Genomic DNA, 12550 nt, shown 5'->3' with positions numbered 1-12550 from the left:
TCCGTTTGGCTCAGAGGGAAATGTGGCTGTAACCGTTGCTGATTCAGAGAGAAGAAAACCAAGAAGCTAGCCGGGCTTTCCTATTACTAAATTTGGATGATGCTCTTGAATAAAAAGTTGATGGGAATTTGTTTTATCAGAGAGGAGTGAAAGCTAGGGGTGTCTTCCTTCACACCAGAGAGTCTTGTCCATTGACCACTAGTTTCCCTAGTAGCTTCAGGATGACCCTCAGCCAGCCAGCCAGCCAGCATGGCCAAGCAGCTATTGTCAACTGACCTAGAGTGAGGGGCTTTAAGGGTGATAGAGAAGCGTAATATGGTCCCTGTTCGCTGAGAGCTTCATTTAGGTGAGGGAACGAAGATGAAAGATTGGTGCCATCGATGTGGAGTACTCAATTGTGGTTCACAGCCGAAGGCCTGGAGAGTTCAAGATTCTAATATTCTGGATTGGGTGAGGCTAAAGTCACGTCTTCTAGGAAAACTGGGATTTCGGAAATGAATGGAGAGAGGGGAGTGTTGCCAGCTATGGGACCAGCTGAGAGTCTCAGAAGAAGATTAACTCGGGGCTTCAGGGGGACAGTGGAGAAACTAAACTTGTTCCAGGAAATCTCTCCAGTAAGAAGCAGGTGTCAGAACTGGAAGGATCTGAGAGAGCTTCTGGTCCAAGGCCCTTGTTACGCAGATGCAGAAATTGATACTATGGAATTAAAAGTGGATGAAAATCAAATGAAATTTGGGGTTTTGGGTTTTTTTTTTTGTGGGTAGTACATTAGAACAGGCTAGTGGGTTGAGGGTGAAGAGTTAGGAGAGAAGAGGTGGATAAAGGATACAAGGTGAATTCTGAGAGTGAGGCCCCTGAGTAGCAAGAGCCCTGGGGGCATTTGTTTTGAAAGAACGGGGGGCGGGGGGGGGGGGACTAGGCAGGTTTTTAAAAAGGGGGCGCGGGCACAGACCAGCCACACCTGAGGAGCCTGTGTATTTTTTCTGAAGGAGAGGGTTTGTTGAGAGTGACTGTTGAGGAGGAGCACAGCTGTGAATCCAGGAGTTACTGAGGGCTCAGCAGAGGTGGGAAGAACTCGGGCCTTGATTTTGTGAGTAGTTCTGTGTGATGGTTCTAAGTGCGAACTGCAGAGCCTCATTCCCGCGTTCAGACGCTGCCACTGCCTTTCATGAGCTGTGTGACCTCGAGCAAGTTACTTGATTCTTCTTATTTTTAAATTTGGCTGTGCCCAGTTGAGACATGTCTCTTAGTTGAGACATGTGGTATCTTTAGTTGTGACATGCAGACTCTCAGCTCTGACACATGCATGAGATCTAGTTCCCCAACCACGGATGGTTTTCCCCTTGCACGGCGAGTGCGGAATCTTGGCCGCTGGACCACCAGGGAAGTCCTGCGACTTGATTCTTCTAAGCCTGTTTCCTCTTCTGTTACGTGAGTATAAAAGTAGTAGTCTGCCTCAGAAAGATTCTGGTGAGGGTTAAATGAGTTACTCTGTGTAGAGTGTGGGACCGTGTCTGCCATATAATAAACACTGTGGTATTAGCTCTTGTTATTGTTTGGAATAAAAATAATGACTAATAGAAAAAAAATAACAACAGAAAATAATGACTGAGAGAGAAAAGCCTAACCTTACTGCTCTGAATTGGCCTGTGTGAACTTTCCTGATACCAGCAGCAGCCTAAATATTGACTCATCTTAAATTACTATCAACAACCTGAATATCACAAAGAACTACACAGAGGCACAGCTGATCATTTTTAACCCGGTCTGCAAGCCCTGCCTGATTTCCTTCATGCCACAGACATGTGCTGTCTGGAGTCTTTGTAGTTAATTTAACTGTTTATTCTGCTCTGTAAAACACAAACCGGTGCCTGTGGAGCGTGGACCATGGGAAATGTGAAGCTGGACGTGGCACGTGAGTGGTCCTCGGCCTCTAAGCTGTGACTATCTCGCCTCTGATCGTTCCAGTGATTTCTGTTGGTATCTCATCGTTTCTAGTTAAGGATTCAGGTTGGCAGGCAGACACTTTCAGTTTTAGGTCACATCTTCCATTGAAATCGGGGTTACTGAAAGGTAAGGAAGAAAGGAACGTGCATCCCCCTAATGTGAGGGCTTTCCGCAGGGGCCGGGGTCGTGGGGAGGAAGGCCAGTGGCAAAGACCTGGAAGGAACCCCAAGGAAGATATAGTTGAGACAGCTGAGTGGCTCACAGTCACTGACCTGGATCTTGTTTCTGCCCCAGTCTAGTTGCTGTCAGTGAGGGAATGTGTTCGTGGTTTAGAATACCTTCCTAGCTGAGCTGAAGCTACTAGGTTAACTTTGTTACAGTTTCTGTGTACTTGCTTGCTTCTGGTAGCCTCGGTGTGTTTCATTGTTACCTGTGTTGAAAGCATGCTCTCTTAACATTAATCCAAATGAAGCATTTTCAGATGGACACTTAGGCCACATGATTAGGTGGGATTATAAAGACACCCTCAGATTTCTCTAATTCAGCCCTTTCATGGCACACTGAAAACCAAGGGTCCCTGAGTTTACTGGGGATTTGTCCAAGCTTTTTCTCCAAGTTAATAACTAAGACAATAGAAGATGAATCTTTCTGATTTCCCCTCCTCTTTTTTTGTTTTACCCTACTACTTACATTCCACTTCCACAGAACTTTATCATTGGGTTTTTATTCCTTTTTCATGCTGTAGGCTCTCAACTAGTGTTGGAAGGAATGAGCTCCTGTTCTTGGGCAGGGATTTCTTTCAGTTGACAATACTGTAATGTTTGAGACCCAGCTGGAGCCATTTTCCAAGTATTTGACCTGACTTCCTGTACCATGTTTCCTCCCATGGGGCTGGCGGAGAGGCTGACCAAGGTTAAGTGAGTTTCTCACAGTTTGCACAGAGAATCCATGTCCGAATTGGTGTTAGCATTCACTCTGAGCCCCTTCAGCAAGAAGCCTGCCTCGTGTGAGCCGTTGGCCAGGTGAGGATATTACCCTTTGCCTGCCACCTTGAACCAAATGTCCCCCCAATGACAACACTGTTAGATTCCTGTTGCTGCTTTTAAACATATCCTGGCATTGGTCACTGCTTGCTCGACTTCACATTATAAAATGGGTTTGGCAGCATTGGTTAAAGCTATAAATTTTGACAAGAGCATTGAAATGTTGGGTTTCTTTTTGCTGAAAGGCTGAGGGCGAGGCATTTCTGGAACGTTCCAGATTTCCTTTCTGTCTGACAAGCTACCCTAGTGTGAATTTCAGGTTGAGCCCTTGGGACAGAGTTGTGCCCCCTTCTTGTCCTTTGGGCAGCCTTTCTCGCCAGTAAGAAACACAGCTGGTCCCCTGCATGGCAGGAAATCCAGCTAAGGGATTGGGCACATTCTGGTGTATCTAGCTGTAAGGGACGCTGTACAGCACTTCCTCAGACCTGGCCCCTTACTTCCTCTGCACCAGCGCTGGCCTGCCAAAAGGCAGAAATCCTGGACGAAGGCCCAATCGAGTTTATTACTCGCCTCTTGGAAATGTGGGCCTGTGTGCTTTGGCGAGGCCTGAGCAAAACCCAATTATGCGACTGCTTTGAGATTCCCCTCCATTCAGGCTCTGGATCCTGATGTGAAGCATGTGTGAGCAGCAGCCCTGTTTGCCTCCAGGTCAGCGGCCCTAGTCGTGCCCCTGGACAGCCAGCTCGGCCAGCTTTCCTAGCACAGGCCTCACAGGCCAGGCACTGGAGCCCCACTCCACTCTCTCCCCCAGCTCGTGTTCCAGCCTGTGAGGATGGGTGGTATTGGAGGCCCCTCAGCCGCCTCTCTCGTGAGGAAAGCCAGAGGAACTGCAGTCTGTAAGCCAGCAGGTGAGCAGTATTCCGGGCACATGGTAACAGAACTGGAAGTAGGACCAGGGAAAGACAGTCCCTTCCTGTGCCTCTTTCATGAAGAAAAATACGGAAGTGTAACACATTATTGGCCAGAGATGTATAAATAGGTCTTTTGTTACCCAAACATTACTGACTGGAGACTTTCAGTCTTCACTTGCAAAATAAATCATCAGCCACAGGCATTAGCTTCTGCAAAAATCTCCCGATCAATAATGTGTTAATACATTTGAATGTTGCTGCGATGCTCAGCACATGACTGGCACATGGTAGACATTTAATAAATGCTTGTTAAAGGAACAAGTTAGTATATTCTTCACCTGTGTCAATGTCTTTGTCATAGTGACTGATAAGCTTTCTGATTATGTTACAGAAAATAAAGGTTATGAGAGTTCTGTTAGGTAAATGTCCTGATGGCTCAGTGGGGTAAAGAACCCGCCTGCCAGTGCAGGAGACATGGGAGATGTGAATTCGATCCCTGAGTCAGGAAGATCCCCTGGAGGAGGGAGTGGCAGCCTACTCCAGTATTCTTGCCTGGAAAATCCCATGGAGAGACGAGCCTGGAAGGCTACAGTCCAAAGGGTCACAAAGAGACGACACGACTGAGTGATTAAGCACACAGCACACGCATTAGGTAAATGTAGGCTGGACTGCAGCTATAAATAGACTCAAGAATGTGTAATGGCTCAAATGCCGCTGAAGTTTATTTTTTGCTCGTATTCAGGGTGGATGTTTCTGATTAGCAGGTGACTCCTCCATTGAGTGAGGAATTCAAGGCTTCTCCCATTTTATGGCCCTGCCATATCCAAAGGCCACATTGCTGATAGCATTCCAGTTGGCAGGAGGGGAAAACAGTGGAGTAGCACAGATGCGAGGTTCTCCTGGATCAGACTTGGAAATGTTGCAGGTCACTCTGGCTGGAACTCAGTCACATGGCCACAGCCAACTCCAGAGGAGGCTGGGAAATGTAGTCTGTCGTGTGCCCAGGGTGGTTTAGTTGACTTTTGACTGTGCTGGGTCTTTGTTGCTGTGTGAGCTTTTCTTTCATTGCAGTGAGCGGGGGATGCTCTTCTTTGCCGTGTGCGGGCTTCTCGATGCAGTGGCTTCTCTTGTTCCAGATCACAGGCTCCAGAGCGCTCGGGCTTGAGTAGCTGCAGTTCCTGGGCTCTGGAGCACAGGCTTAATAGTTGTGGTGCATGGGCTTAGTTGCTCTTTGGCGTGTGGGATCTTCCCAGACCAGGGATTGAACCCATGTCTCCTGCACTAGCAGGTGGATTCTTTACCACTGAGCCACCAGGGAAGCCCCTCTGTGCCATCTTTGAACTTATAATTCTAAAATGCATCTTCATTCTGACTTTGAGACTCACAGGGGTTGGTGCAAGGCCCTGAGGTCCCAAGAAAATTTCACTTGATTTAGGTCCTCCTGTCAGTGAAAATCAAGTGATATTAAGCAAACAGTTAAATCATTAAGTGGAAAAAATTAATACACATTATATAGTTAATAGGATTTCAGATATGTTAAATCTCTTTTTTAAAAAGATTAGAAGGAAATATGACAGTTGGCCATGGTTGCTAACTTTAGTGATGAGATGACCAGTATTTGCTTTTAGCCTGGTTCAGTTTGTTTTCCTTTTTAATAAATCTCTATCTTGAACGTGCATTTTTTCCCCCGACTTAGAGTAATTCTCTTCTCTCTTTCTCATTTATATGAGCCTTATTAGGGTTCTGTCTCCTTGGCTGCTGCTTTTTCACTCACTGTGATAGAATATGCTTTTCAGAATGTTCTATGCATGTACCTCTACATGTTCATTTCATTTCTGAACTCATTCAGCTCTGAGCCAGGCTCTGCTCCAGGTGGTAAGGATGTATCGCTGAACAAAAGAGACAGACTCCCTTCCTCATAGACCTGAATGTTCCATTGAGGAAACAGATAATAAACAAGATGAAAAAAGTAGTTTTACGTATCACATGTAAGAAAAATGCCGAGAATCAAAACAGAAAGCAAGAAAAAGGATTTGAAATGTCAGTGGGGTGTAAATTTTAGGTAGGGTAGGCCCAGAAGGTCTTATTAGGAGAGAACCATTGATATAGTGACCTCTTGGCTAGCACAGAGCAAGCCAGGAGGGCTCTTCCTCGCAACTGTCTACACCTAAAAGTGATCAAAAGTGTTTCGACCAATGACAATCACAGTACCTAAGTCTATCCACTGTTAACAGTCTGTTCTTTATCACACTGGTTGGGATGTCCTGAACCAAAGGCTCATTTGCTGTCTCTATTGTTTCTTGGGAAGACACTTCCAGAGCCAAACTCCTTTTAAAAACATCTCTCCTTCTTTCAGGTCTCAAGGATTCCCAAAGGTTTTCTTGAGGAAGTGTCCGTAGAGCTTGAGACAACAGTTAACTTTTTTCTGCCCTTGTTGACAGACTGTATTTTGGTATTGTGAGATTTTTATATTTTTAATTTAATTTTTAAAATGCTCCATCATTTTATTTTCTTTCAGCCTCGCCATGTGGCACATGGGATCTTAGTTTCCTGACCAGGGATCGAACCCATGTGCCCTGTAGTGGGAGCACAGAGTCTTAACCGCTGGACCACCAGGGTAATCCCAGTATCATGAGATTTTAGATGCTGTCCTGGCCTCACTCCCCAGGGCTCATTCTGCACGTGAGTAGAGAGCTTGACACTTGTCCAGGGATGTATCCAACCATTGCTAGAGCTGCTCTTGCAGAAAATTAAGGCAACTTGCATTCCAGAGCAAATGAGACAGTGAAGATGCAAGCTCTCTGCAGGAATCTAAGGAGCTGTGTAAATGAAAGAATTATTTTAGTGAGTAAAAGTCATTTCTTTAAAATGCAGCAAGACCACCAGTGGGGTTCTTATAGGATGTTACTGTAGAAGAATGAGCATTAGTGGCACAATTAAAAGAGCGTTTAGTAGGGATTTATTCCCACATCCTAGCACAAAGTGAAAGTGAAGGTCGTAACCCCAAGAACTATACAGTCTGTGGAATTCTCTAGGCCAGAATACTGGATTAGATAGCCTTCCCCTTCTCCAGGGATCTTTCCAACCCAGGGAACAAACCCAGGTCTCCTGCATTGCAGGTGGATTCTTTACCAACTGAGCAGGGAAGCATCTGTGCCAGGGAAGCATCCTAGCACACCTCAGCTGTTTTCTTTTTTTTTAATTTTTTATCAAAATATAGTTGATAACAATGTTGTAGTAATTTCAAGTGTACAGCAAAGTGATTCCGTTGTACATACATATACATACATATATATTCTTTTTCCGACTCTTTTCCCTAATAGGTTATTACAGAATATTGAGTATAGTCCCTGGTGCTATACAGTAGGTGTATCTACTTTATATATTGTAGTGTGTATATTTAATCTTTCTTTGTCCGACTTTACTTAGTTTGATAACCTCTGTGTCCATCTATGTTGCTGCAGATGGCATTATTTCAGTCTTTAATCAGCCATTTTCTCTTTCACCTTTTCTGGGACCAAGACTCCCTGTCACCACATACCTGCGTTTCCATCTTGTAATTGTCACAGTTGTGTGCCACAGAATCCACTCGCTTTGGGTGTTCCTCTGGTCTCCATTCTCACTCCATGCCATCTGTGTGCTCCCTTCTGCTGGACTCTGCTCCCGTCTCTGCCCAGTGCGTCTCCATTCTTCTCTGGATATGCCAACAGCCTGTCTAAAAACACTCCTGCTCTGCCCGGACAAGGGGTCTCTGCCTCATTTTTCCCCTTGTGCCGAGGAAGTGTTCACGGCATGGGTCTGTGTAGGGGAGTTGAGGTGTCAATGACATGGGCCTCTGGACTCTATGCCAGGCACTTGCATATCAGGAGACGTCACCTGGCACAGTGTTTAAGAGCACAGACTCTGGTGTCACTTGAGGTCGACTAGGTTATGTTAGTATAAACATTATCATCAGCATCATCACTGTCTCATCTTGGGTATCTCTGGTTCTTTCCCCAAGCATAGTATAGAGGATGTTAGGTGTAAAATATTTACCTGCACACTACCTCCAAAGTCTGTTCTCTAAGTCAGAGAAAGGGTTATATTCATGTCCAGTTTGCATAAGTGAGGGGATTATAGAACACATTATTAACCCAGTTTTACACTGGTTGGTTGTCTTAGCTCAGGTTTTAAAATAGTGAATGTGTTACTTGGGTCATACAAACTTACTTTTATTTCCCTAAAATCTTGGACACTGGGAAGGGGAGTCCAGGTTACCGTGTGCCTGCCAGATTTTCTTCACGTCCACCCACTTCCATCTATTACCAGGGCTCCTTCAACTCTTCTCCTAATGTGGGAGTAAGAGTAGTAACAGTAAGACCACTGTAATTTCTTGTACGTGTTTACCATGCGCCAGGTCTAGAGCAGGCATTTGATGTACCTTGTCATAGACTTCTGACAGCTACAAACCAGGGTTCAGAGACCTGAAAGGCAAACCATTTAATGGCATGTGGTTGTTAAATGGTGGAGCCGGACACTCACATCCAAATCTGAAACCCACATGGAAGACCCCAGGGCCCTTGCTTTTCCTACTGTCTTTTTCTGCTTCTTTTTTTTTTTTTTTAAGATCTTTTTTATATGGACTATTTTTAAGGTCTTTGTTACACTATTGCTTCTGTCTTATGTTGTGGTTTTTTGACCGCTAGGCAAGTGGAATCTTAGCTTCCTGACCAGGGATTGAACCCACACCCCCTGCACTGGAAATAAAGTCTTGATTACTGGACCGCCAGGGAAGTCCCTCTCTTTACTTTATCCAAAGGCTTTTTACCCCCCAGTTCCTCTCCTTGATAAAACTTAATGCTCTCTTTCCCTTTTCCCATATTCCTTTCTAGTATTCTCCCCATGGTTTCACAGCACACTTTTTTTATTTCAAACGCAGTTCTTATGGGATGCAGCCACACTTAAGAAAATAACCCTGAAGATCCCATGTATCCATCTCGAAGGTGCCAGCTCTGCCAATTTAAGGCTAACTTTTCCATGCTCCTGATCAGTCACTTTTTTGAGAAAGGGGTTTTTACCAGTATCCCAGAGGACTGTGGCAGAAATGAAGGTGGACAGAGGGACGCCATCAGGGAAGCTGGATGGTGGTTTCGTGCTGCCCCCTCTCCCACTCAGGAGGGCTGCGGAAAGTGGGGCTTTAATGAGAGAGAAAGCAGAACAGGGACTTCCCAGGGAGGCAGAAGATCCTCTGGGACTGTGGTCCCCAACCTTTTTGGCATCAGGGACTGCTTTTGTGGAAGACAATTTTCCCATGGACCAGGGGGCAGGGGAGAGCCAGATGGTTTCAGGGTGATTCAAGTTCATTATGTTTATTATGCCACCGCTGATCTGATAGGAGGTGGAGCCCAGGCAGTAATGTGAGTGATGGGGAGCGGCTGTTAACACAGATGAAGCTTTGCTAGCTTGCCTGCCTGCCCACTGCTCATCTCCTGCTGTGAGGCCCCGTTCCTAACAGGCCATGGACCAATACCGCTCTGGGGCCTGGGGGTTGGGGACCCCTGTTCTAGGATGTTTATGGGCCCTGAACTAGTATCTTTTGTGGAGTCCAGGGAAAGTCTCCCAGCGGGGAGGGAGGAGTGGTGTTTCTGCCCTTGAGCTTTGATTTTGACCCTGATGTGCTTCTCTTCCTTTTTGGCTGCCTTTCAGTGTCACTTTCTAGCCCATTTCCAGGGCAGGGCAGCAGGGTGCGGGGTGATCCGCCTGACACTGATGTATTGAGCTTTGAGACCCACTTAAAGGTTTTGAGGTTTCTTCGCTCCCATCCTGCCTGGACATAACACCTCCAAGGGTAAGAAAGCACAAAGGAAGTTGGATAAGTCATAAAATCGTTACTGGGGCAAAGTGATGCAATTATTCCTGAGATTCCTGTCTTTTCATTCTCTTAAAGACCCAAATAGAATGGGTTCCTTTGCTGAGACATTTAGATACATTGTTTGAACAAAGGAAGCAGGGTCACTGTGAAATGTCCATTATGTGGTAATCGATGCCATTCAGCCTGTGGTATAATTAATGAAAACACTGGCAACTGTCTGCCCATTGTTTGTCCCTTGCACGACAGGAAATGGCCGACTACTCAGGAGCAGGAGGAGGCTTCTGTGATTCCAGAAGGACACAGAGACTGCACCACTGTGAGTGATACCCTCCTAGCTGCAGGTTGAGGCCACCTGAGCATGTTCCTTTTCCTAATGGACGTGGAGACAATTGACTGATTGGACCCTATCATTTGATTTTGACGTCAATTCACGATAGGCTTTTATTTTCCTTTTGGCCAGAAATGGTGTCTTGAGAAGCTTTTATTTATTTATATATGTATTTCTTTATGATGGAAGTATAGAGCAAGCAGGCACATCATCATAGTTGGTTTGCGGTCTTGTGTCTGCTCTGCAGCAGAGTGATTCTGTTACACACATATACTCTTTTTCTGTATTCTTTTCCATCATGGTTTATGCCAGGATATTAAATATAGCCCCTAGTGCTATACAGTAGCACCACGTTGCTTATCCGTCCTGTATGTACCAGTTTGCATATGCTAACCCCAAACTCACAACCCATCCTTCCCCTTCCCCTCCTGGCCACTGAAGTCTGTCCTCTGTGTCTGTGAGTCTGGAAAACTTCTGTTTTAGGTCACGATTGTGACATACACTGACAGTCCATTTGACCAGGTAGAGCTCGCTGTGGAAAAGCTGGTGGTAGTGTAACGGGGCGGCCCTTTGCCTTCAATCAGATCTGGAGCCCATCCTGGCGCCGGCAGTCCCTGCCGTGTGGACTGACCCTCTCCGGGGTGGCCTCCTTCTGTGAAGTGAGGAGGGGTGGGACGAAATGATCTCTGAGGCCCCCTGCTGTGCTAAACCTCCCTGTTCTGAGCCCCCGGGTGAAGTCAAGGATTGTGAAATGCTTGTATAAGTGAGTGTCAGAGTACAAAATGTAACAGACTTTGCCAGAGAAAATGTCACTCAAGTTTATCTGCTAATAAATAGTGTATTCCCTTTGGTCTCCTCTTGGTTTTTGTTTCGTGAATGTTCGTGTTAGGTCTGGCAGCTTGTTCTCCTTGTTATTAAAAAATGAAATGGTGGTGCTTAAGTTAGGAACAAAAGTGTCCTTTCACTCTGCTGGAAAACTGTGAAAATTGCCATATTAACGCATCTGTCAGGGATATCAAAAAGATCCCGAACACGTGGCCCAACATGGTATATATTTCACTGAAGTGAATCGACATTTGAATGAATGGCCTCTGAAGAAAAGATAGGGGGAGATTAGGCTAAAAACCATAGGTTTGAATTCTGACTTCACTGCTAGGATGAGCTGTGTGACCCTGGACACATTTTATGATCTCTGACCCCTGATTCTGCAGCTCTAGTAGAAGAGTATTTTCCTATAGGCCTTTTGTGAGAAATAAAGATAATGTATCTGTGGTATGTAGTACAGTGCCTGACATTTAACTGGTACTCACCCAGGTGGTGCTAGTGGTAAAGAACCCACCCGCCACTTCAGGAGACTTAAGAGACGTCAGTTAGATCCCTGTGTCCGGAAGATCCCCTGGAGGAGGGCATGGCAACCCACTCCAGTATTCTTGCCTGGAGAATCCCCATGGACCGAGGAGCCTAGGGGGCTACAGTCCATGGGGAGCAAAGTCGGACATGACTGAAGCAACGGAGCATGCATCCAGAGTGGACAGTAGTTGTAACTGTTAAGCATTATTTTATTTTAAAAAATGCTTTTATTTATTTGGCGGCGTCAGGTCTTAGTTGCATCATGCGGTGCATGGATTCTCTAGTTGTGATGCTCAGACTCCGTAATTGCAGTGTGTGGGCTTAGCTGCTCTGCAGCGTGTGGAATCTTAGTTCCCCAACCAGGGATCGAACCCGTGTTCCCTGCACTGCAAGGTGGATTCTTCAACACTGGACCACCAGGGAAGTCCCTGTTATTATATGATTTTATTACATTCATTAAAATATCTGGGGAATTACTAAATTATACACTATGTTCTGCCTTCCTAGTTATCTAATATGATGTACAAGATGACTGAAAGAAACAGTCCAGCTAGTATGGCTTCTAGTTCCTGTTTTTGGTAGACCTTGTAGACTGAGATCTGCCAGGGAAGGATTTCCCTGCTTGACTGACTTACAGATCAAAGGTGTGATATGAGAATAAGTGGCAAGAGTTTACTCTTAGAAGCTGTCACCATAAGCGATTGCCTTTGGAAGCAGTCACTTCAGAACATCTAGTGTGTGGTAATTGATCTCATTGAGCCTGTGGCGTAATAGATGAAAACATCTGCCTGTCATCTGTCCGTTGTGCGAGAGGGCGGCACCCTGGACAAGATTCCCACAGAGAGCTCCTGGTCCTCTTCATGGATGGTTGTCTGGAGAAGGGTCAGAAATCCAGAAACCATAGAGTTGCCTCAGGAGAGTTTTTGTTGCAACCTAGGAAACCCTCACTTTTATAATCTGTCTGAATCCCCATGAGAATGGATGGATGATGGTGGGCTAGAATGGGTCAAACTTTGGTTGACGGCAAGGGGCAGTCCATTTTCTGAAGCGGAGAGAGCTGATCATATGGGTCGCAGGCAAAATCAGGAGGTAGCGGATATGTGAGAGCTCGAGCAGTGAAGCCACAGCGCCAGGTTCTCAGAGCTGAGGAAAGACCTCTGGAAGATGCGTCCAGTGAGAG

The 12550-nt window shown here is 45.7% G+C and overlaps 1 protein-coding gene across 3 annotated transcripts in view; it reads left to right on the top strand.

Annotated features, from left to right (window-relative positions):
• Positions 1 to 12550, top strand: part of BORCS5 (BLOC-1 related complex subunit 5) — a 97813-nt gene that overhangs the window by 72532 nt on the left and 12731 nt on the right. The window contains exon 4 of one of the 3 annotated variants that reach the window (XM_042247516.2): positions 3742 to 3838. The exons of the other annotated variants lie outside the window; for them this stretch is intronic. Within the exon in view, the coding sequence (XP_042103450.1) occupies positions 3742 to 3838 (97 nt within the window). The remainder of the gene's footprint in view (positions 1 to 3741; positions 3839 to 12550) is intronic. 3 annotated transcript variants of the gene reach the window in all.

This window comes from Ovis aries, chromosome 3, assembly GCF_016772045.2.
Source record: "Ovis aries strain OAR_USU_Benz2616 breed Rambouillet chromosome 3, ARS-UI_Ramb_v3.0, whole genome shotgun sequence".
Lineage (NCBI taxonomy): Eukaryota > Metazoa > Chordata > Mammalia > Artiodactyla > Bovidae > Ovis > Ovis aries.
The sequence above is the reverse complement of the archived record's forward strand: the minus strand, read 5'-3'. Positions and strand labels throughout refer to the sequence as shown.